The 25,167-nt window shown below is 40.0% G+C and overlaps 1 protein-coding gene across 2 annotated transcripts in view; it reads right to left on the bottom strand.

The window, feature by feature from the left end:
• ADGRD1 (adhesion G protein-coupled receptor D1) overlaps nt 1-25,167 on the bottom strand; it is a 159,035-nt gene that overhangs the window by 66,112 nt on the left and 67,756 nt on the right. For both annotated transcript variants that reach the window (XM_052797694.1, XM_052797693.1), the window contains 2 exons: nt 8,518-8,591; nt 6,508-6,631 (listed from right to left, as the gene is read on the bottom strand). In XM_052797694.1, coding sequence (XP_052653654.1) covers nt 6,508-6,631; nt 8,518-8,591 — 198 coding nt within the window. The remainder of the gene's footprint in view (nt 1-6,507; nt 6,632-8,517; nt 8,592-25,167) is intronic.

Genomic DNA, 25,167 nt, shown 5'->3' with positions numbered 1-25,167 from the left:
AGGGAGCATATCACCCTGCGTGCCCTCTGCTTGGACTTTCTCCAGAAGCAGCAAATAAAAAACAGTGTAAACACATCAGACTAAATGGATTATTTATTTTTCCTACCGCAGCGATATTAAGGCACCATTGTCTCCCTAACTATAACATTGCAGGGCAGCTGGCAGTACAGGTTTGTTCTGGCTGCACCAGATGAAGCAAAAGCTGGAACACTGTTCTCTGGATCAAGGAAGGAGAAGGACAGACATGAACCCCCAAGAGTGCAGCTTTAGCAATGATTTTCTATAAAGGACTTTTTTACTCTACCTCAGTTTCCTGCATCAGAAAGAGAAGCTTGGTCAGCGCAATGAGTTTCCCAGAAGAGGGGTACATGAATTAGTTAATAGCTGCACAACTATTCTGAACGTCCCACTGACATGTTTTGTTGGGGATATGCAACTGTAAAACTCTAAATCTTACTAACTTGATCAGAGTTGTGAAAAGACTTCTCAACAGAGTTTCCAAATTCTGACCGTGTGCTGACCTTAATTACATCCATGCAACTTCAAGAAGGTAATCAAGGGCTGGCTGAACAGGAACATTCTGCTCATCTTCAGTCATAATTTACCTTCAATTAACTTATTTATTCATTTAAACCAGTTGATGATCACTAATCTCCAAAACTCCAAATAAATACTACCATTTCTCAAGTTAAAACCGACATGATAAATGAATCTCAGCAAGCAAGCATGAATTTGGGCCAGCCATGATACAGACATAACAGCAGAGTGATAAAGACACAAATAATTTCGGCATTCCACATGGGCCAATTCATCAGCAGGCTAACAGGTCAGTGCCAGGCTGACATCTGAGCTCCACATGGTTGTAAGTTTTTCCAAGATGGTTATTTCATTCCTGAAATAAACTTGTTACAACTGTAAATGCCCTGCATCACTGAAAGCAGCTAAACTGCATACATGGCTCTCAAGCTAATCAGCAGTATTGTTCATACTGTTCTTTTACAATCACTGTGACTTTAGTGCGTTCAAGCTCTTGCTGAAACTAATATAAAATCTGGATTAGTGTTCAACTACACTTGTAATCTGAGCTCAGATTTAGCTAATTCACAGCATTCAAAGTTCTTTTTTTTCCACACACTGCTGTATAGCACACAGATATGAGTGGAGGTTCATTTTTCACATTTAAGTTAAAATTCCAGAATTTAAAATTTTTCTTTGTGACCTCTCTCTTTCAATTTCTTTCTCTGAAATATTGGAATAAAAATGCTTTTTCATCTCAGCTGATTTCAGTCTCTGGAGATTACTTCCAGCTGGCATACAGTAGAATAGTGAATGAATTAATCTAACCTGTTTTGAGTAAAGATCAAGAAGAAAAATCAAGAACTCGCAGCTTGTTCTTAAGAACTTTCTTGCATTTCTATGCTCCCTGGAAATTAGACCCACCTGACAGTTTGCTCCATAAACGTCTAACAATTTGTCAGCATTCCTTATCTCGCAATACTTCAAGTATTCAAGAGAAAGCACCGTCAGATGCGAGATATCCTACAATTTTGTTCCTATGAATGTCTCACCGAAACAAAAGGAAATCTCTGTGAGACATTGTAATTCCTCCCCAAGCCAGGTGCATAAATTATTAACATAGTACTGTACCTTATAATAAAATTGCAATAATAAAGAATCTTGAGAATACATAAAGGCCTTTATGCCCACAAGAAATGCACAAACTGTGTAAACATACATAGAGATCTGCTGGATATTGGTGAAAGCGTGAAAATGAACTGGACCAGTACTAGCAGGAAGGGAGGCACTGGGGCAGGTCCACAGTGCATCAAAGTTGACAAGGTCCAGATCGTGCTATTGTTCTGTAAGTGCATAAAGCTAGACTTAACCATGTGAAGAAACAAAGAGAGGGAGTTAAGCAAGGAGATTCTTGCTCAAATTCAGCATAACTCAGAAGAAAATGTCACCTTCTTTGACAAATAGTTATCACACAAGCTCAGCTCTCTGGTCAGTAGAAATGCTCACCAACAAATATTTAATGTGGCAAGTTACTTCTGAGGAAGGTCACTTATTTTCAGTATTTGTTGCTTAGAGACACCTTGGCTCCTTCTGAACTCAGAGAGTATGCTGTACTCTCTGGTTGTGAACAGCAACTTTAAAAAACTGCAATGTCTCATTAACGGAAAGCTTATGTTTGGGGAAGGGGGGGAGCTTAAGCAAAAAAGAAACTCAATCTCATGAAGGGGAGCTGAGAGAGTCAGAACACTAATCTCACTGAACCTGTCTCAAAAGTTCATGGATTTCCACATCAACAGTGTTCTCCCTAGGGATGTTCTTCCAGGTCTGAAGCTGCTGCATATATACTGGTCTGCATTATCTCCCTTTAGAATTGTCAATAACCACCTCTTTTTTTTTTATTGTTTTCTGTACATCTGCCTGCCTTTCTGCAAGGGGTGGTAGAACTATTCATACCTGGGTTTGCTGTTCTGCTGACCTGTGCATTCGGTTAAAGGCTGTTATGGTGCCCTTGGAGAGGGTGTCTGCCTGTTTGTGCTACCCTGAGAGCTGCACTTATCTGTACGATGGAGAGAAAGGGAAATGATACTTTCCATAGGAGAATGGAAGTACAAAGCACCTAAAGTAGAATTCCCATGAAGAATGAAGTCACGTTTTTTGTACCAAAATACAGCTTTTGATGAAAACCTCTCCAGTTTTTAGGCAATCCATTTCCAATAATTTATCTATATTTTTCATGAAAAGCAGACCCCTTTTTGTAAGAAACAGAATCTAGACAAAAAATAAATGTTCTGTCAAAAATCGTGTTCACATGGAAAAAATTCATCCAGTTCTATTTATATGGCCACAGATATATAATAGCTATATAAATAGAACTGTTCAAATGTAGGCAATTGTATACTCCCACCCTCTCTTTTTCTTTTCTCTTGCCATTTATGAAAAAAAAAAAAAAAAGTTCAAGATCAAATATAACATCATTGCAACAATTTCTTAGAGCACTGACAATCTAGTATTCCAATGGGTGATTTATATGGGCCCTTTGAACCTTGGCTCATGAATTTCAGAACATGGTGAATAAACATATATATGTGTTTAAAATCCACAGCATTTTAACATTTACTTAACAGGGTTCCAAGGACGCCTGGGAGAAGTTTCCAGTTGTCTAGTTGATTCAGTAGGCTCTATTGCTTAGACATGTGAAGCAAATACTTAGCAAATGTTTTAGGAATTTGTAATGGAGCATAGTCTGCTTGTATAGCTCAAAAGCCGGGCGGCTTGTCTTTGCTCGAATCTTAACTTCATGCCAATTACACAATGAAGATACCGATTTTTTTCACTGGTTAAAAAAATTAGTACCACAAGATAATCCTAAACAGTCAATTTAAAGGGTATGTCTTGATCAAAGATTTGGATGAGATCTTCTGATAAACTCTGAGAGAGGGACTACATAATCGCCAGACCAGAGGAACTGGAATTAAAGCACATTGACGGGATGGCATCCTTCATTGGCTTGTTAGCGGCAACATTACCTGAGACTCCACATGGGCCCACTCTCATTGCCACCTCGCTGTAACATCAAGCTTGTGCAGGTGATGGGAGGGCAGTGCAAAGCAGTCGTGTTGAGGCACGGTTCAGGTTCAATGCTCCTCAGACCAGTGAACCCAAATTTCTCCGTACTACAATGCATTTATAAATTCTGCCTATTGAGGTGCATGCAAAAATTGGTTTTAGGTGAACTTTAAGAGGTTAGAAATGAATGCATATTTTCTCCCTAGCCTGCACAATCTTCCACTGAAATCTGCAGCAAGCGTTTTGAATTGTCATGGATTTGCACTAGGAACATATGGACTCTATACTGGAAATACTCCTCTCACCCTTCAGCGTTTCACTTTTCCTGCCAAAAATTTATAAATTCCCTCTTTTTGCTGTTCAGAAGTGGGATGTTAGGTGGAAGGGGCCAAAATACAACAGAAGATGATGGGAATTAAGCTTCCTTTCAAAAATACCAAACTATTTTATACAGACTTCTACAGTACTATGTCACATATGGAAGATTTTTATGCATCAAAGTGACTATCTGTGTGTCTCGCACATCCACATAACATCTCAGCAGCACTTTCATTTTGTTTTCTAAATTATCATGAAGGGAAAAAAAAGCAATGCAAAAACATTCTGCACAAACTTTGGCAGATGCAAATGCATTAGACCAAAAAGTTAAGAAGGTAGAAAATATTGATATAGAACCATTAAATGACTGTGAGGAACTGGACAGTCCATTCCTGTCCAGCCTTTCCTAGTTATGCATTTCAGATCTCTTTAGGAAAGCTTGATTCCAAAGACTTTGATATGAAATATCTTTGATCTCCGATTACTAATATTGCATAATATTAAAACTTATTGCAGCATCCCATTAATCATGACAATCTCAAATCTGTTTATTTGGAAGTTAGACCTTTCAGAACTATTCCCCAGTGGAGAACTGACTAATCTTTAAATGGCATTTAATTGGTGGATGCCCTGTTTAATCCTGGCTAAATCCCCGTATACTGCTCTTTAAAACAGGGTTAATAATAGCACATTTCTCCCATGCTACTTTTGTCTCACAAGATGGGAAGTTCTTCAGGCAAAGCTGTATTTTATTATCAGTAGGAAGAGTTCCTAGAAAAATGATACTTGGAAACCAGCTGGGTCATTAGGTGCTTTACAATTAATAAAGATAATAGCAGTTAGATAAAAACTGGGTGACCTGAACAAGCTACCCCCCATCTTCAAGTGGTTAGAGTAATACAAAGGGCTGCGGGTGTTAATTAAGCTCTTTGGATAGCAGACCATCTTGTTCTAAACTGTGACCCTGACTTTGATGGCATTACACCATCTAACCAGGATTACCAGGTGAGTAGCTGTGCTAACAGTATTACTGAATCAGTAACTACTAAGAGCAGTCTGGGATGATTCATTCCTTGAAAAGACTTTGGTGCTGCTCAGTGGTATAACCCTGATTAGAGTTCCCTTACACTATAAGCTGATTTTTGTAGCTAGCTGCAGGAACCTCTGTGCCGCCTTCACGAGCACACGCAGCCCATCCTGCAGCAGCAGCTGCTCTGCAAAGCTACTGCCTAAAAGAAGAGCAAACCTGTCATTCAAACCAATTAACAGGATGCTGAGACATGGCCATGTAGTCAATGCATCCATGTCAACAGCGCTGACAAAACCCCTCTAGCTGTACCACAGAGGACACAACGCTTGTTAGCAGCACACAGTGATAAATGTGACAGTAGGACTCCTACTGAAGGTCTTCTTCAGTCTGTCAATTTATATTATTAGGATGATGTCTGTAGAAAGCTGAGAATGTACCAGAGAGTATAAATTTGACAGACAATTAGTCAACGTTTCTTTAAATGTACGGTTTGTAAATTATTTCTATTATACATTCATTATTTATTAACCAAGGGTTGTCTGAGCAGGGTTTCATCACCACCTCCATTGGATCCTCCCTGATGGTAGCACACCCAACTAAAGCGGTAAAGACGTATTTCTTACGCTCATGGCATTGCTGTCTGTTTGTCTGCTAAGATCCAGGATGGGGTTGACCTTGCCTGGTGCTGAGTTTTGGAGAGGGATTCCTTCAACAGGACAAACCAGCACTTCACCTGCAAGGAGCAGACACTCTGCTCCAGCTCTGAGGAAATCTCAAGGCATTGTAAGGTATCATGAAGAGAAGAAAACGTCTAGTGAGGAGAGCAATGCGTTTGCTATCAAAACTTCATCTGAAACCAGGGACGAGTATGCATAAGAAGCATAAGGTCCTGGATAAACACGGAAAGTGTCGTATTCCAGCTGAAAAGAGGCTTGCTTGATAACTCTTTGGTCAAAGGAACTGAGCATAGAGAAAACTATACATAAGGGGTTCACTCTCACTCAACACTAAAGCATCATTTTGTTTCTCATGCTCTTTCCACACAAGCCCCTGCTTGGCAACAAGGTGAAGAAACAGCAGTGAGGAGATACTTGGAAAGCTGGCAGAGACAATGGTAGGGGCCAGCTGGCAGCAGAGCTTGCTTCACATGGGCTTCAAGCTCAGCTGTCCGTATTTCACAAATCTAGTTACCAAAACCCTTAAACAGCCACATCTCAGCTGTCTCTGTCTTGAAAACGAATCATAAAAGCCAGGGTCAGCTGTACAGTGTCCTCTACTGCTTTTCCTGCCTAGTACTTTAAGAAATCATGCCAAAAGGGTGAGCATAAAGTAAAGAGAATTCCCACCTACCACAGATGTGTATCATTTCACGCTCCATTTCGGTTCCCAAAAGTTTTAAAACATAAATATAGTCAAGAAGTATTGAAACATCATCCCAGAAAGCAAGATGCGGAATAAATCTGAGCTGGGCAAAAATGAGCCCAGTTTCAATCACTTGCTGATGTGGTGTGAGGATGCAACTGATGTATTTATGCTTCATTTTTAACAGACAGATTTACTCCTTTGCTTAATCTTACCTTCAGAGGCACCACTTGCATCAGAATGGCGAAGTTAGTGAGGTGGTTACAAAGACACACTGAGTAGTTGAGGTCCCCACTCTCACGCACACAACCTTCATTAGACCAAACACCAGTTCCATTGCTGCAAAGCACACAAAAATGGAACATAATCTCTGTCAAAATGCATCTTACCAGGTTAATTTGACATGCATTATACTATACAGGTGATAAAAAGGTCTGAAAGCCATCTCAGGCTCAAGCATCCACAAACACTGCTAGTGTCTTCTCAATTCCATCATGAAAATAGTTAAGGAAAATATTGACTGGAACAGGGCCCAGATCAGACCCCTGCATGAATGTCTCCAGAGATTTCTTCCCAGTTTTATAACCAATGAACGATAACTACATTTTTTCTTTATATTGTGCAACCCATTTATGGCATTTCACCTAGACCCAAATTTCTGTATTCTGAGAACGATAATATCAGACAAGTCAATAATCTCGCAAAAGTCAAAAAAGTCTGTGTATCATATCTGATGCCTCTCCCTTATCCACTGTCCCACTCATCCTGTCAAAGTGATTTCTAGTGACCCATCCACGTCAATTGGGTTTTGTCACTTCATCCTCAGGGGTAGCCAGAGCAGCTCCTGCTCCATTGAGGATACGGTGTGTCCTGGTCCCAGGGCTGCACAGGAAAGTGATCCGCATGGGTTTGCTTCTTCCTGGAGCCAGGAAAACCCAGAAATCCGTGTGCTCTCACAGCCCTGCAGCAGAGTGGGGACACAGAAGCCACAGCCACACATCCGAGGGGGCTCGGGTACCGTGGGTCACCCACCCAAACTACCTGCTTCTTAACCACTTATTACTTTTGATATTATTCTGGGTCCTGAAGCTACACTGAGTGATCTGTATTTTTCTTGGTGCTTATTTTAAAGATAGGTATTACCATTCCTCTGTCCTTTGAGACCTCTTTGAGTTCTCAGAGAGAGTCTGTTGTAGGTCAGAAACCAACTGCTTATTCTTTAACAACCATGCACTAGGGAATAAGACCATCTTGACACAAATAAAATTCATTTGGAAGGACAGATTTCATATTTCAGTTTCTATCCCAAGGCAAAGCCTCAAGGGCCCAAGCCCCAGTGGAAAACAGTATAGGAACGATGGCCCAACCATATTAATTCGCTTCGGTAAAACCTGTTCCTAATTTATCGTAATTTGTGAGTAACCATAACAACGAGTAACTGCCAACAGCTGGGACAGTTCAACATACTTGAAACAAAACTTCAATAAAACAATTACAGTGACCTTCCCATGTGCATGCCGGATAGGAAGGATCACAACATAGCGGGCCACTGCTACATCAATTAAGCTTATACCATTATGGCTCAAAAACTGTTAACACCCATGAAATTCAAAATTCACTATCTGTATTCTTTCTGAATTGATTCAGTAAGAGCAGCATATTTGGAAATCAAAACCAGATTAAATATATTCAGAGCTAAAAAAAAAAAAAAGCTACTGCTTTTCCATAGTTCCTATTTTCTGAGTGAAATTTAAGGTGATATTTATGCCCCTTTTATTCTAATTTTCGTTCAGGGGCATAATATTTCCCTGTTGCATGCATTGGCCAAAATTCACAGCTCTGAAATACTGATCACACATGGTGTTGTGACATAGGCACAGATCCAGTGAAAACAATGGCTCTGCTGGAGGTTTGCCATCTTAAAACATCCAAGCATCTGCCCAAGTGGACATACTCATGAACCAAGATAAGCACAATTTTTATCAGTTTGCTGTTTTGATTCCAAAATTTTTTCAGTCTCTCAATTACCTACCTAACACGGGGTCTGAGAATAACAAGTCTCCTATTTATGGTAAGAAGGCACTATGAGACTGTGTTTTTTGTAAACCAGTGGCTCCATTTCTTTAACTACTTCCATGAATGGAAGAGAACAAGAATATATAGCATCACAAACTATATGTAATTTAATTAAACCATATTAAAGAATTTGAAATTATGTAACATACCTATAGTCCAGAAATGCACAGTAAAGATGAACTCTGTTACTCTTATTTAGTGCTTGGCTGTATTGTCTGGGAGTCTGCAAGAAAGAAAATATAAACCCTGAAGGAATGTTTAAAAAGGACTAAATTCCACTATTCAACCACTTTAAATTTTCATTGTTATAATAACTTCACTAGACTTATTCTAGATTAACACACCATAACTGAAAGCAAATTTTGTCAGTCTTCATGGCTTTAACACAACCTCCAAACATGCAAAGGCTGGTATTCAGTCTTAATTTTAAATACTGGGATTAAACTCATGTCACTGAGTAAGAAATCTGTATCCCATTTAAGTAAATAGCAAACCAGGATTATTTATTGTATATAAGAAAACATATATGTGTTCATTTTTGCAGGATTGGGGCATTATTCTTCAGCATATATTTGGTTTCATTGGCTTTTGTTCTCATTGGGTAATAAGAATCTCACATTTTTAGGATTAGTAACACTGAAATATGTGCATTACAATGACCAACTCACAGACATTTTCTTTCCACAATAGTGATTATTTTAAAACATACAATCAAACTGAAAGAGCAGTGCCATAATTCAAGATTTTATTTTAACATACCTTAGCATTATAATGACATAATTTCTACCTTCCATAAACAGATGTAGCCACTAACTCAATCTCCTCCATTCAGGAAGCTTGGAGACCCTATTCTCTACTCTGTTACACCAGTTTCATGACAAAATAATTAAAATTATATTGGAGTGAAGTAATAGTTTGTTATAGACAAAATATGCAAACCAGAGGATTTCCAGGATCTGTTCAAACCTAATACGTAAATCCCCAAAGTCCAAATCGTGTTAGACCCCACCTAAAGGCAATTTTTTAATTACAGGAATCTTGAACATAAACAAATCACTGGTGAATTAACAGCCCTAGGATTATTGCAACACAATTCTGCTGTCAAGCTGAAAGATAAGCAAGCATTCCTTTCCTTGTTTTAGAGAAAGAAGAAAAAAAAACCCAACCACCTCATCATGCTGAAACTCAACCAAGTACAAGAAGTACCTGATGCAATTTTCCTTGTCCTCTCCCACAAGTCCAACAAGTGTCAGGCACAAGGTAGCACAGATCCCTCCTTACTAGCGATAACAAAGCATTTCTGCCTAACCCAGGACATTCACACATTCATACTGGATTTCCACATGCTTCAAGTAGCTATGCTGTAGATAAGGCCATTTACTACTTCTAAACTCACATCTCTGGATAACATAAATGGAATTTTCTTATCTGCTTGAGCAACATCTCCAGACAAAATTTCTAGTTCCTTGGCTCACTCTGTTTTCTCTAAGCCTTCACCATAGAAACAGCTGAGATTGCAAATTAGGTATTCAGAGAAGCAGAGCTTTGTGAAGAGAAAAGACTGCCACTTATCTGCCGAGGGTCTCTATTTTCCCCTTTGACTCTGGTGACATCCTGTAGGCTTTTTCCACGAGGGGAGCAAAGCAAACAGTAAAACCTCACACTCTCACAAGGGTGCCACACTGGGAAGTGATAATGGGACAAGATTCACATCCCTTATCACCAGGAAATCTCTCACTGATATAATCCCCAATCTGCTCATGCCACTTTCTTTCCAGCTGTGGTGAGAGAGATGTAGTAAACCCAAGAATATGACATTAATTAATACAGAGGAGACCTTCCTCACCTGTGAAAGCCCTTCCCCATCGCTGGCTGCCCTGTGAAGGCCCCATGCAAGGCTTCGGGATCAAACCGGTATGTTCCCTGATAGATCCACCAATTCCAAACTTCCCGTTCCTTTCAGAAAGTGCCCCACCACGAGCCTCACCTTTAACAATGGCAGGGGTCCTGCACACCTTCCAAATCACAAACCACCTGTGAAATACAGCGTGTCTTTCTGAAACTGATTCCTTCCCTTAATGCCATCTCTTGCTGCTCAGAGTATTCTTGAAGAGCACTAGCTCAGAAACTGCTGAAGACTAATGATCCATAACCCATGGCTAGAAAACTGCCTTCCACAACTTCAGTTAATTTAGAGTTTTGTTGGCGGAGTTCATTCTGTTTTACCAGCAGCAAGGGCATGTAGCATAATGTTTGCCCATTATGCTGTATGATGTTATGTCCATCATGTCTATAGCTTTCCTGAAGTAAGCAATTGGAAGAATCTATAGTCAGTTTGTATTACAAATTACTTCACTTCTATGACAGACAAACTGTGGCTTAGAAAAAAAAGAGAGAGAGAAAGAGAGAGAGAGAGAGAGAGATCTGCTGTTATAACAGATAAGATTGTACAATAACTGTCATTTCTGATTTGTAAGGTATCTCTAGATAAACCTTGATTCTTAATGCTCTAAATGGAAAGGGCACTGCATGGTCAGGTTGGAAGAAGACATAGTACTTCAAAATGTATGTTTTACCCTCAATTAAGCATCTATGGCAAGAGACAAATTATTGGTTTTCTGCACCTTTAACTCTAAACGCAGATGTCACTCATTAGACAAAACACTACACCAAGTGAGGCTATAGTCTGTGAGCTGTTCAGAATTGTGTGCGTACCCACATGGAAAAAGAATAGATAAATAATACATATACAAGAAGGGTCCATGCCAATTTGCCTATTTACTTCTCTTAAAGAATATGTCCCATGTTTTAACAGACACGACATAGACCTCACAAGGCTTTTTAGTGCCATTTATAACTGCATAAAATACTCATCCTCTCAGACCTCATTGAAGTTCTGCAACAAAACCGTCATTAGAATAGAAAGCCCCCAACATATAAGAAACTGGCTACAACAAGGAATAAACCCTCTGTGATCTTCAACAGCTCTACTTCAAAGCACTGTCTATGAAAAATGAACTGACTGTACCTCAGTACTGCACTTCTTAAGTTAAACTGTGTGTGACAGCTTAGATGTGACTTGGATCCCGTAGCACTGAGGATATTGATTTAATGACATTGATAACAGAAAGCTTAATATACAAGTAGGCTTTTACACTAAAAGATTGAGTCACTTGAGTGTTTATAAAAGCCTGTGAAAGGACAGTTTATGCAGCTTTCAGTAGTGTGTAGAAGGAAAGTACCAGCACACTAAGTAATCCAGGATGTGTGCTTCAGTTCTCCCTAATCTAGGTTCTTTATATCAGTCCTTCTGCGTGGAGAGGAGTACATGCAGCTTCTTCCAAACAGAATTACCTTAAAAGAGGAAAGCAACCTCTTGTCACTGAGGAACAGTGCAAACTCTATGTCAATCTGATGGAGCAGGGATCTCGAGGAAGGACTGTCTCTATTTATATCATGGCTGTTCAGCATCCCTTACACTAACCACTGACTCTCGGTAAATTAGTCAGACTTACAAGCAAACCACAGAAACTCATTGTATGTGTTGAGAGCATACAGAGGATATGCACGGATGTGTGATGGGGATACGGTACTTACACTGCTGGGAACTAGGGACAAGGCCAAGGTTAGTGGGTGAAGAGGCCAAAAAAGGGGGGTGGGGGGCTGAAAGGACTGCTGGAAACCTTCAGGAAAACCTAGTTGCAGGAAATGTCGTGAACAAAATTGCAGAAGGAAAACAGTCAGCCAGCTGCTGCTGGGAAGGCTTGCCAAGGAAGAGAAGCCAAGCAGAGGGTGGGGTGAACCTTTGTGAGATTAGCTTGTTTCTCCTCTCCTCCCCCGAATTTAAAAAGCAAGTATTTAGCTACATAATGGTGGCCACCAAGGGAGGAGGGTGCGCACCTTCTAATTCAACATGTATTTTTCTCCAATGTGAAGAAGGACAAATCTGTGGGTCAGCTGTGCCATTGATCTCAACTCAGTAGCTCCAAGCCCAACGTGTTGGGTGTTGGACTTCCTCTCGTCCAAAGCAGTTGACAATTTACCTTATTGAGTTAAATTTGGAGTTCACTTGTCTCTGTTTACAAAATACAGCATTTTGTCTAATTCAGAGGTTTTGAAGCCTTGTCTTCTTAACCTTCAAGAATAACATGGATTATTTCAAAGGTGGTGAGAAAAGGCACTAAGACAAACAAGCCTCTTATCAGTATGCTTGTGTCTTTTGTGCAGTTCACAGCCCCACTGAAATATTCTCACAGGTGTATGAATCAAAAGCACCTTTGATTCTGGTTTATGGATTGAATTAGAGACTAAAATGATGCTTCTAATTTAAGGATTTCCTGTCTTCACATTGACATCCTGACTGTTAGTGTGACTTATTCAGGGCCACATGGTTCATTGACTTTCCACCTTATATGATCTACTTCTCCTAATTACCTAGAAAATTAAAACTTTAAGGTTACATTCATCTACTCAATTCCCTGGAAAAAGACAGACAGAAAGAAAGAGAAAGAAAGAATAAACACGCATTTCTATAGTGGCTATATTGGCTGTTTTCTTCCAAGCTGTGAGAAAACTGCATTGCAACAGACCTTGGGCTTAGATCACCAAAGTATTTTAATTTAGAGTCTGTTTGACTGATTCACCCTAAGATGGAACTAGCATATGTAATGAAAAAAATGTTACAAATTGTACAAAAATTAATTTAGCCTATGAATAGGGAATTATAGTGTGTTATGCATAAAAGCCAGACCATTAGTTGTTTCATTGTTGTCAACAGAGCTATGCCAACACACGCTTACTGAAGCAACAAGCAAAACACGTTAGGCTCCCAGGGTCAACATGAAAGCTCACTGAATGTATTTCTTAATGGCTCAATCATACAGTTAAAAAAAAAAAAAATCCCATGATATCACAAAGGGTGGAAGACTCTGACAGACAACAATATAAAGGAAAAAAACAGTGAAATATCAGAGGCTATAAAGGCATCCGAAATTAGAAAAGGTTGCCATATGGAATTGAATATGGATTGGATTTGATCCTTCCTTTGCCCAAGGTTAAAAATAGTTGACATATAAATTTCCTGCAAAAATATTGTTAATCAAATGCTACACCAATAGCCTTCCCCAGTTCTCAGAGTTCTCCATTTAACAGCTGCTGTATTGGGCAAGCAGTGTGAGAACAAAAAAAGTAATGAAAAAAACTGTGAGCAACAGACTGAAAAATATCTTGGCTGCTCTACTACACAGCATTTTTCTAAAGAGAGAAAGAAAAGGAGGAGGGAATAGATGAGGAAATTGTCCTGGTACTTTTTTCTTTTTTTAATTATTGTGCATAGCAAAAAAATTTGATTACTTCTGAATGTGTACAGCATCAGAAGATCTTGCTATTTTTCTTAGACTAGCAAGTCTGCAGCCCTTTAAATAAAAATGCCATCCTCTTAACAGGATCCCATCTTTCTTATGGCACTGAACAAGAGGCTTCATCCAACAGCTGCCAAGACAGCATCTGACCACTTGCAGATCTCAGTGTGGGCTGTCAGGCACTATGCAGCTGTAAAACAGTTGCTTATGATCTACAGAAACTGAAACTATTAGTTGGTGCTCATCTTTCTTCAGCTTGTCTCTTTGATCCACTTCAAGTTACCTGCTTATAGCATAGGTAGGCTTCATGGCACCTAGAAAAGCTGGGGCAGTGATTGTTAAATGTACTCTAAGTGCAATGTCATGATAGTGTTAAAACAGTAATAGCTCTTCTTTCTGGCTTTGGGTTCTAAATAGCATAAAAGTCAGGGGTTTATGAAACTGCTGGAGGAAAGCTGCAATTTTGGCAATGGAAACTGACTGCAACCTTTGAGTTAAAATTATAATCTCCCTTAACACACATGCACAGCTCCCAAGTGACTTTTCTTTAATTTTACAGCAAAAGAATTCCCACCCTAACATAGAAGTTACATTCACATAGTTCCCTCAGGCAGTTAACACAGCACAGCATCAGTGGGTCAGCGCTGAGGCCTGGACTCAGGAATTGCTGAATACAAAGTACCTTGCTCAGCCAGTACTAAGCCACGTATCCTCTATGGACTATGCTTTCATACATTCCTCAATTTCAAAGATCTCAAATATGTAACAATATATTTATTCCATTTTTCTTTCTCTTTGGCCTGGGTATATATGGGCATGATGAGTGTTTTGTACGTATTTGTAAACACTGGGCGGTGACAAGTAGTTGCATGCCAAATTCTTTCAGCTTGGAAGCCAAAACTATTTAAGATGCAGTACTGCAGTGTAAAACCATGCCAAACTCCCATTGACTGTAATCTAGATTAATAATACTCGCAATATTGTTGTAAATCATGGTAATAAATGGAAAGCACAGAAAGGTTGAAAAATAGCCACAGAAAGAAGGTTCATTTTCATTAGAGATGCATGGAGCTGACTTCAGTGGAAGGCACACACAAATAGAAACTGCAGGATAAGGACCTTTGAAATTCAATTTGGGCAGCAACCAAGTTACATCAGTAAATATTTGATGTTTAAAAATTTTAAATGCCAGTCAGTGAGAAACGGGGCTCAGCATGGCAGCCTTTCCTCATGTGAGCACCAATAAACACAGGACTGAACTGATGATCTGTATGAAAAGCTGCCTTAATGCTTAAGTGAGAAAATGATTTCTCATGTCCCTTAAAGCACAGTTTCATTCCAAAGAATGACAAAGTGAAAATATTAATACTCTCTTTCTAGAAATAGTCTCATTTAAGTAAATAGCAATATAGCAGTCAGATGTTTTTAATATGTCCTTACATTTAAACAGTTATATCCATATGTAAGAAAAAAAAATTATACATACACAGCCCTCTAAACCTGCACGTGATTTAGACATCTAAGGATGGATTAAGGAGTGCAAAGTTAAGTCACTGATACTGAAACACCTGGGACGTGTTTTCCCGTTTGAGTGTTAGTAAGTCAACTCAAATGAGAGCGCAAGTGAGAGCTAGTTTCTTTCCTGCGTGTTATTGATAGAATTCTTCACGCGGAGCCAGGGTCATCAAACTTGTTGGGACAGTCCACATTGCCTCCAGTTGACTCAGGGCGTAACCTCCAACTAGATACTACCTCTCCAAAAATAATGAATGCAGTCTGGCTCCAAAGAGATCTAATTTAAATCAGGTAATTTAAAATGCAAGTTATTTCACTCAAGGTGCCTTTGTTGAAGCAGTTACTCATTGCTCATTGCTTAAAAGACCTTATTTTATTTTCGTGTAATGCAAAGCCCTGCAGAGCAGTTTTTCTACTTTTGCCATCTCCCCTCGCAGCCAGCACACACTCAGAGCTACCAGAACTTCACACTGAACAGAAGAAACGCAGCTTGATTTCCAGGGCTCAAGAAGAGTTTGTCAGACTGACAAATAAAGAAATAAAAGGAAATCTATCATTGTTTTCATTGGTAGACCTGCCTGAAGTGGAGATTCCTGAGAGGCCATAAACACCAAATCCCATGGGGCCATTCTCCCCTAACCAAGATCTTGTTTATGCCTTTTATGCTCTGATCTGTTTTAACACATCTGAGCTAGATGGGCCAGGTTGAAAGGAATCTTTGAGCATGGATGAAGCAAACGTAAAAATACAAAACTACCCCAAACCTGGGCATTTGGCCTGGCTCTTCCAGGAATTAATTTTGTGAGCTACTACTTGCCAAGGCTGGCTATTAATGCAACTGGTTGTCATGTTCATTCCTCTGGTCCAAGACTGTGTTGCTTTATGCTGCCTCTGCACTCCTAGGCTCCTTGAAAACACTATTTTTAATGCAAATAAAGTCAAATACTTATAAAGGTGCATGTGCAAACCATCCACCAGCCTTGCAAAATTCCAGTCACATACGCTGCTAGAAGCTTACAGGCCTTTCTGGATAGATGAATGAAATATCATTTCAGCTTTTGCCCACCCTCCTTACAATCAGCATAATAAAGTAGTGTTTGTGGTCATGCTGATACAAGTTCACGGTAACTTTCCAAAACTGCATAATGAAATAGATGACAGTGTCTTTTTTTAAGGTTTTTTGTTTCCTTTTGCTATGCCTTTTTCTGCTACTCTGCATTATTATATTAAAAATGTTTTGCTTTTCTAAAACGAGAAGCAGATGTTCCTTCTATACACCCTTTCTTAATCTCCTCTATTTTTCTTAACTCATGCGAAAGTACTACTAAAGGAAAACAACTGGTCTGACTGATATTGAAAAGGCTATTTAAAAATGGACACGCTTTCTAATCCAACAGAACCCTAATGAAAGAGGTAAACAAATCTTTTTTTTTCCCAGCATTCACCTGTAGTATTTTGACATAGGCAGAAATATATTCCTTTGCCATACAACTATCCAGGCCCAATGCAGAGCTCTGTAACAGGAAACAATGTCTAGGTAATGACAAGAGCTGTGACAGGGACCAGAAGGCAGGCATAAAGCATAATCCCTTAAAGGGATGCACAGAGTAGAATCAGCTTTAAGAATACTTTTCCTATTAGGTAATATTTCCACAATTCTTAGTTTCCAAAACAGTGCTTGGACTTTTCCTCCTGATGGCTTTTTTTTTTTTTTTTTTAAGAAGAGAAACATTTGCATCAGATGAGAACCATTCAAGACATTCAGATTTAGCATTTAAACTGCAGTTGTGATTCGCAGTCCCCATGCTATTGGGGCACGGAGAATTTAAATCAGAAACAAGAAATTGGGACAACTCAGCACTAGCTGGATAGGAGTTGGGCACTTTGCCCGTTGTGCCGCACAGCTCATGGAGGGCAGCGGGACAGAAAGGCAGTCTGTGTTTGAGAGTGTTTGCTCCAATTTCCACAGTACAGTCACCCATATCCCAAACAAGACATGCCTGGCTTTTTGATAACTAGATTTCACAAAGCTCAGCTGAAACTGAAGCCCTGCAAAACAGAGGTTTGGTACCTACAAATAACAAGCAACAGCAACGGCAAGAAGTTGCACTGAATTAAAAAACAACACAAAGCTACAAAACCCAAAAGCAATGGCAAGCTTCACTGACACTTTTTGGTTTCAGTTTTACATACTACTTTGCCAAAACACAAATGAAGTCTGAATTAGCAAACATCTCTGTTTCCTACAAGACTGAAACTCATAATTATAAGAAGGATCGGTCAATATTCACTTGTGTTTATTATGAAAGAGGTTTTAGAGACTATTTAGGCAATTTTTCACACAAGGAGCATATAGTAGTTGGCCCAAGACAGATTTCCAAGCGAAGAATCAATATGTATTACCTTTTCTAAGTAGACAAAAAGAAAAAGCACAAAGATGTCCTAATTTTCCTGCACAAAGACCAAACAAAGTCTGTATCCTTATTTTTGAAGAGCACAAGGACTTTGACAGCCTGGAGCAGTGAAACATTAAGATTTCATGTACTCTGCGTGATAATAACAGGAATAATAGACTGTCTATGGAATAACTGGGAATAATGCATTTATCTTCTTTATAAAGACTTCAGTGCCCTGCACTTCACCTCCAAGGGCAAAATTAGCTTCTGGGAATGGGTAACTTTGGGAGTCTGGGCATGCAAGAGGTCTGATATGGCCAAAACAGGCCCATGAAGCAGGATAAAGACAGAAGGCACCATGGGAATAGGAATATGGCAAGGGGCCAGGGCTGCTAGTTATGGGGAAGATTCCCTGAGCCTCCTTTGGGAGCCCAGTTAAGCCGGTGAGGCTTTACCCAGGGCTCCAGCTGAAGCACAGTCCTGTCTCCCATGTACAAACCTGCATAAGCAAGGGCTTTAGCAAGTCTTGATGAGGGGGAATAGAGGTGACAGCAAAGCAGCAAGAGCTAAGTGAGCACCCAAGGAGCAAGGTCTTCAAGGGACAGGCACAAAAATCCTTTTGTTTTGTGTGTGCACAGCAGGTAACTTAATGGGACTCTGGTTTATGACACAGATATGCTAATATGAGTAAAATTGTACTCCTGAAGAAAAACACCAGCTTCTTCAGATGTCAGAAGCCCCTTCGTCAGATTCAGTGAGAGTTTGGTCAGGTCTGCATTGCACGCTTTGAAAAACACCAAGATTTTGTAAGATATTCAGTTGGTTTATCATCATACTTTTGCAGAGTCACCTTTGCTAACATTTCTTCCCAAACAAAGGACCATGTTTTAAAGGGTGTTTTGAGGACGTGATTTGATGAAAGCTTTAGGAGGAGTTTTAATAGTTCACGTCAGAAACAGAGTACCAGGCTTAATGGTAAAAATATTTACCACTCAGTATGTTTGTTGCTAATATTTTTTTCTAGGACTGGATTTATATGTTAGCATTTTCCATTCTCATTAAAATCCTGGCTATGTGAATGTTGCCTCTCAAAAGCAATGCCTCACATTCTTTGTGAATTATATGTGGCAGCATTTGTTTTATATTGACCCTTTCAGCTCTTACATCCCTTGACTAGCTGCTAATCATCATTTATCCTTTCTCTGACTCTGCTAATCTCTGGGGAGCGGGTGGGACAGGCAGTCAATGGAAGCGATGGAGTATAAATAATGACAGAGTATAATAAACATTCCAGTTGCAATGCCACATGTAATGACAAAGACTTTTAGAAAGATATAGCGCACAATCCTTCTACGATAAGACTGTTGTAACCAGATTGGAAAATATTATGAAAAACTTATGCTTGCTTAAGGCCAAGATATTGAGGCCCACTAGGTGAGATAAGGGAATGTTTATTCTGTGTAATCAAAAAATCACTTGGATTCAGAACACTTGGTTTTATTCCCAAACTCACTTTCCCCATGTGACTTTTCACAGGTTCTTTCCTGTCTCTATGTGTTTCATTTCACATTCATTATCCTACCTATTTAGTCTGTAATGTCTCAGACTAAAATATGACTCCTGTATTTTGTTATGCTTTGCACAGTGGGAATCCAGCTAAAGTCTGCAAAGACCAGTGTAGAAAGCCTGTGTTCATGCACAGCCTAATACTGTGGCATTTTCTGATAACAGCCGTGGATCATCTGAATACCTCCTTAAGAACCTGGGGAACCCGAGGGCTTTCTTCCCCTGACTTCTCTCTTCCCAAACTCCAGGTGGGGAGATACATGCCCACGGCTTCACTTGTTCCAGTTCTAGCAAACATATAGCTACAGAGTTAAAATGACCTGAAAAAAAGAAAATTAACCCCAACAAAAAAAGCAAGTTTTCTATCACACTAATAAGCTACAGCTGCTGTCTTAAGAACTACAGTCAATAAATGAGACAAGGAATCCATGGCAAAGGAGGCAAGGACAGGAGCAGGACTGCTCTGTTCAGATACAACCCAGATCTGCACCCAGTTGGGTCTACAGTTAATCCTCATCTTGAGACAAAAATACTCTTCTGTAATGCTTCTTGAGCAGCAGAGAGATGTAACACTGCCTCTTACAAGACTCTCTATTTCTTAGACCTTAACATCCCATTAAGATATTATACTCTCCTGACTAGATCTTTCTAGGATTAAGCTCATGGGTTTGAATTGCTTCCCCCCCCCCCCCCATCCTTTTCATTGTGGAAAAAAAAACCAAACCCTCTCTCAAGATCATTTACATTTTTCTTCCTCTGATTTGAATCTTTTCTCCCATTCCTGTACACGTGCCAAATATGAGTTGTCTTTCAGTCTGTTACATGAATGGGGATGAAATTCACACAACTATTTCGTTTAGTGTCGTTTTTCATTCACAAGAAGTGTCAGAGTGCCAGAACGATTTGATTTGTGCATCAGCCACATCCAACGAATTGAGAACCAGTCTGGAATTAGGCCTGGTCCATTAACTCCAGCTACAAAGTTGAGTAATATGAGACTAAGCCACTGAGTTCGTTTTTCAGAGGAGAAAATGGAAGTTAGTGGTGCTTTGTGCATGTCTCCAGACATAACGCAGATAGAGATATTGTTGCTGATACAGCAGCGACAGAAAAATAACCAACTGTAACTTAAGCCAGGGCCCCTGGCCCTGCCAGGACTATGGGCTGCACAAGGCCAGTGGGAAGAGGCTGCGGCGTTGGCACAGCCAGCCGCTCTCCGCCGGCGCTTCGGGGAGCACCGGGCAGCCTGGGCTGGCAGAGGGGCTGGAGAGCCCTGGGCACACCGCTCTGCCTGCCAGCCGGGGAGCCCTTGGGACTGCAGAAACAATACAAAGGCAACTTCAAGGCTGTGTTTTCAGAAGCACGATAAATGCAGCACTTCTGAGAAGCTGGAGCTCTGAATTTTCAGCGTATGGGGTGTTTCCAGGATAACCAGGATGAAAGTTTTAAAGTAGGGGTACATTCAACCTTTCAGTCTGTTGCCACTTCGCAGATAGCACCAGCTTTTCCTCTTTTTCCTCGGCTAAAAGTTTATACGAACATTCAGCCAAAGGAAGTGTGTGTGGCTGTACGAGAAAGAGGGCAAAGCAAACCCAAAGCACACTGCAGCAAGCTCAGGAGGAGGAACAAGAAGCCCGATAAAGTATTACTGCCTGCCAGCTGATTCATCCGGGCATATCAAAGTGCCACATAAAGGCGTCTTCTGCCATAAATTCGAATACCTCCATAATTACTCAGCTTCCAGTTTGTGCTGTTTGTCTGGAGCTCAGTTTTTCCACGTGATTCCTGAAATCAGCAATAGGGCCCTCTGGAAACTGATCTAATGGGTTGAGGAATGCAGCTATGGTCATTAGAGCTTTGCAAAATCTCCAATCTCGCTTGTCAATTACTTAGTACAACAATTTAAAATGGGCAAAGAATGAGAAATCTTATCTTCTCCCTTCAATGGAAATGCTGCTACATCCCTTTCCTTTCTCCTTCTTGCACTTGAGTGAAATGTCACTGTGTGGTAACCTGGATTTTTAAGCATCTTGACAAGATGCAGTGGCCAGTAGTTAAGCAACATACCAGAGTGCCATATTCCAGTAAGCTCCTGTGACACAGGCACCCTGTAAATCAATTGGCATCTTTTCTTTTCTTCTTTTCTTTAAGTAAAATATATTACCTAAATAGGGGAACTGCTTGTAGATCTAATAAAACTATAATCATACACAAACAGAAATGGCTGACTGCAAAATTTAATTTACTAAGATAATTCTATAGAACTTCAGAAAAATTACAAACCAAAACCCAAAAGCCTTCAGCAAACTGCTGCATGACAGTAGTTTTATAGGGCTCAGAGGCACCCGTTCTGTTCCCACTTAAACTAGTAGGGAAACTCCCAGTGACTTCAGTAGGTACAAGGCACAATATTCCTGTTCTGCTGTGATTAAGAGTTATCAAAAAAGAAAGACAGTCCAGTTCTAGAACACAGTGTCTCAGAACATCACAGCAACTATTTCAGTGTCATGTGGGTGACAGTTTGGGATGCTTTATGCCATGGAGCATGGAGATTTCTTTCTTTTGCTAAACATGTTATTTTAGGAAACATTCTTGCTAGTGTTCATGGGAATATTTCCAATGGGGCAACACTTCCAATTAAGACTTCCTTTTTATAGTTTATAAATACTTTAAAAAATGGCTGGCAGCCTTAAAAAAAAATGTATTTTTTAATAAACAGATGATGGTTAACCTGTCACAGTGATACACAGTCCAAATAAGTCAAGAGATTCCTTCCAACCATTACTTATAAGTTAAGAACTTTTAGTATCCTCATAACCCAAAATGACACATGCTATGCACATCTATCCCATGTCCATATCATCTACTGCTTATTTAGGAATACTTAAAAAGTGGTTCATCAAAAAAATGCAAAGTAATTTCTTATGTAGGTGAGAGGCTCTTTCACAAACTCTTGTGGTAAGTAATTCAAAATCGAGTATTTCTAAAAATGAAGAATAGGAGAAAGAGGAAAAACAACCTTCCCTGGAGATGTATTTAGATTCTCTTCAGCACAGCAAGTTATCAGGGGCATCAATGCTATCACTGGAATTCTTGGACTGCCCTGCACACACAAAAGGCTTTGCTGCAGTTAATGGGAACACCACACAAACACTCTCATAAAACTGTACCATAAGGCTGCAATTTACCTAGTGGGGACCATGATCACTGGAGGGGATAGCCCAGGCTGTGCCCACTAATAAATCAGAAGTTTAAAGCACCAGAGTGAAACAGCCTTGAGCCTCCATACAAAGAAAAGGAATAGAATTTAAACGCAACCTTCTAGTTTATGGCCAGCCTTTCGTTATGGCCTCCTCGTGCTACACAGAAGCAAAAAGCAGAAGAGCCTGGGGAAGGGGACAGAAAGATGGGAAAAGGGAAGGGAAAACACACCCCTTTCTTCCTATTGGACTCAGCCATGTGTACGATGAGCTTGTAATTCATCTAAAAGTACTTCACATTAAAGGAATGAAAGAAAACACAACTTTCAAAAGTAGCAAAACCCCATATGAAACATTATTTACCAACAGGATTACCACTGATGCCTCTTCAAACTGCGTTGCCCAACAGTCAGCTACCTCTGGTGCTACCCAGTACCTGTTAGGTACATTTTAAGTAAGATGCATACAGTGCACACAGTGGAGGGCAAAGAGTAGCTCAGGGAATCTTCTAAGCACTTGCAGCAGGACTTCACTAACACAGCCAGGCCTCTTATTTCTTTTTTACACAGCAGTGATTCATTTCTGCTTATTTCCCACCAGCAAAATATCGATCCAACCAGACTTTTTTTGGAGTTTTGTTCCTACTTCTCTTCTCATTGTTTGCCTTGGCAAACTCTCCTAGTTCTCTCCACATTCAACCTCAGCAGAGCAGGAAGAGCAACAAAATCAAAAGGCCACATCCAATGTCTCAGATGAGTCAATATGTTTCAGGAATATATAACCTTTAATGTCTCCTACCTGTAAAAGCAGCTTTTAACAATCTGGTTGTTAAGGGTGTTCAGTATGACTTTTTAATGCAAGGAGTTTTAACGCAATTTTATAAACAGACGTGTCATCATCATGCTTAGTCTCTTTATGTTGCACTGGACCTATAAGGAGCTTCAGGGTAAGCGCAGCTGTAACTGAGACTGAACTGTAACATAAATCAAAAAGTGTCTGTATGTCCAACCCAACCTGCCTATAAAGTGAGCATCACTACGGAATTCATGGCTTAATCCCAAACCCATTTAAGCCGGTTACAGTCTTTCTTTGCATTTAAGGGAGTTTTGGATCATTGTTTCCATTACAGGACTAGCAAAATTCCTCATTAACACCCTCAGAGACTTTAGATTCCGTCAGACTTCATTACTGGAAAGTGCTGCCAGCCCAACAAGAGCTTTCCAGCACCAGAGCCCTTAACAGCACAAAGGCGGGGCCTGCTTTGAAGGTACATTTTGCTTTTAATTGTTGTTGTTGGTTTTCCAGGTTGCGCTATTTTCTAGTATTTTGGGTTTGACTGACTCAGATACTGGTTGCTCTAATGCTTACAAATGTGAGCTGCTGTATTCAAAGGAGCAACTTGTGTAAGGGAATGTTCAAGACAGAAAAGCGATTGCTGTATGCAATGGCCCTTCCCACTCCCTAATGTCTTCCGTGGGTTCCAGCTGTATCCTCTTCCCAAAAGTACAATCTACTTTTCTGTGAAAAGGAATTTGCAGTGTTGCTGGAGAACATTTCAACCATCTGCCCTGAGCTTAGGCATTGCACATCACAGAGGAGAAACCTAGGGACTGATCCTGCATCACATAAAGACATGAGCATCATTCCCACTTGAGTCTCCCAAAGAAAGGAAGGGGCTGCCTAGGCATCAAAATTACATATGTCCTTTAGCCTGCACCATTATAAGGATCTTCTTGTTTGCTGTTAGCAGAGATATTTAGGGGATGCAACATAACTATCACAAGAACTTGCATGAGAAGACAAAAAGATAAAATACCTGTGAAGACATCTGAAGGCAAAATGTAAACATTCAGACGTACTGAGTAGCTATTTGATGCACTATTGAGGGCTATTAGATGTAATCTGTATTGCGGATGCATGTCTTACGCTTGAAGAATCAAGGCTATTAAAATACTGTTTCTCCCTAAATCCTCATGCCACTTGCACTGCTTTTAGCTCCTCTGTCTTTCCTGCCCTCAAGGACTGAAATCATAACAACAATCACATTATTTTTTAATTTAATAGAAGGAACAGTGAAACTAATTCCAGCCTTGGGCAGTCCAGACAGCAGTAATCTACTCTCATCCTTGATGTATTGTATATAAATGAGATTGCGGCTAGATTGCATCTTTTTATCAACCACATGCTGAAGAATTGGAACGCGGGGCTCCTCTCTATTCTTTTCACTGGATGCCTAACAATCCCTCTGCCTCTGTGGCAACATGGTAAAATACTGAAAAATCTAAAGAAAAATTAAAGCATACATAGCAACATAGCCCATGTAATAGAATTACTGTAGGTGGCTATAGATATTGTGCAAATTGCAGCATACAACTATGTGGTATATGGATATTATAGGTTGCAGCACTCGCTAGACTTGGATTCGCCGACTTCAGCTGACAAAAAATGACATCCCAAATACCTACTTTCGCTGACTTCTTCCTAGTAATTAACACAAGCAGCCTTTAATGTATGTTACACCAGGGGACTGCTATCCAACCGTTAATAATGCACACAGGCCAACAAACGTAGTAATCATGAGACACTGACATGGCAGTGTCCAGTTCCCCAGCATCAATTACTAACACAGCTCCTCTGACACAAGCTATATAAAGCAGTTTGCTGGCATGCTGAGGACTGAGGCAAGGTTTAAAATATCCTCAGAAAACTAACGTGTGCAGATTTCCCGCAATTAAAAGCAATGGTTTTTTTCTATTCATTTT

Source organism: Harpia harpyja, chromosome 9, assembly GCF_026419915.1.
Source record: "Harpia harpyja isolate bHarHar1 chromosome 9, bHarHar1 primary haplotype, whole genome shotgun sequence".
Classification (NCBI taxonomy): domain Eukaryota; kingdom Metazoa; phylum Chordata; class Aves; order Accipitriformes; family Accipitridae; genus Harpia; species Harpia harpyja.
The sequence above is the reverse complement of the archived record's forward strand: the minus strand, read 5'-3'. Positions and strand labels throughout refer to the sequence as shown.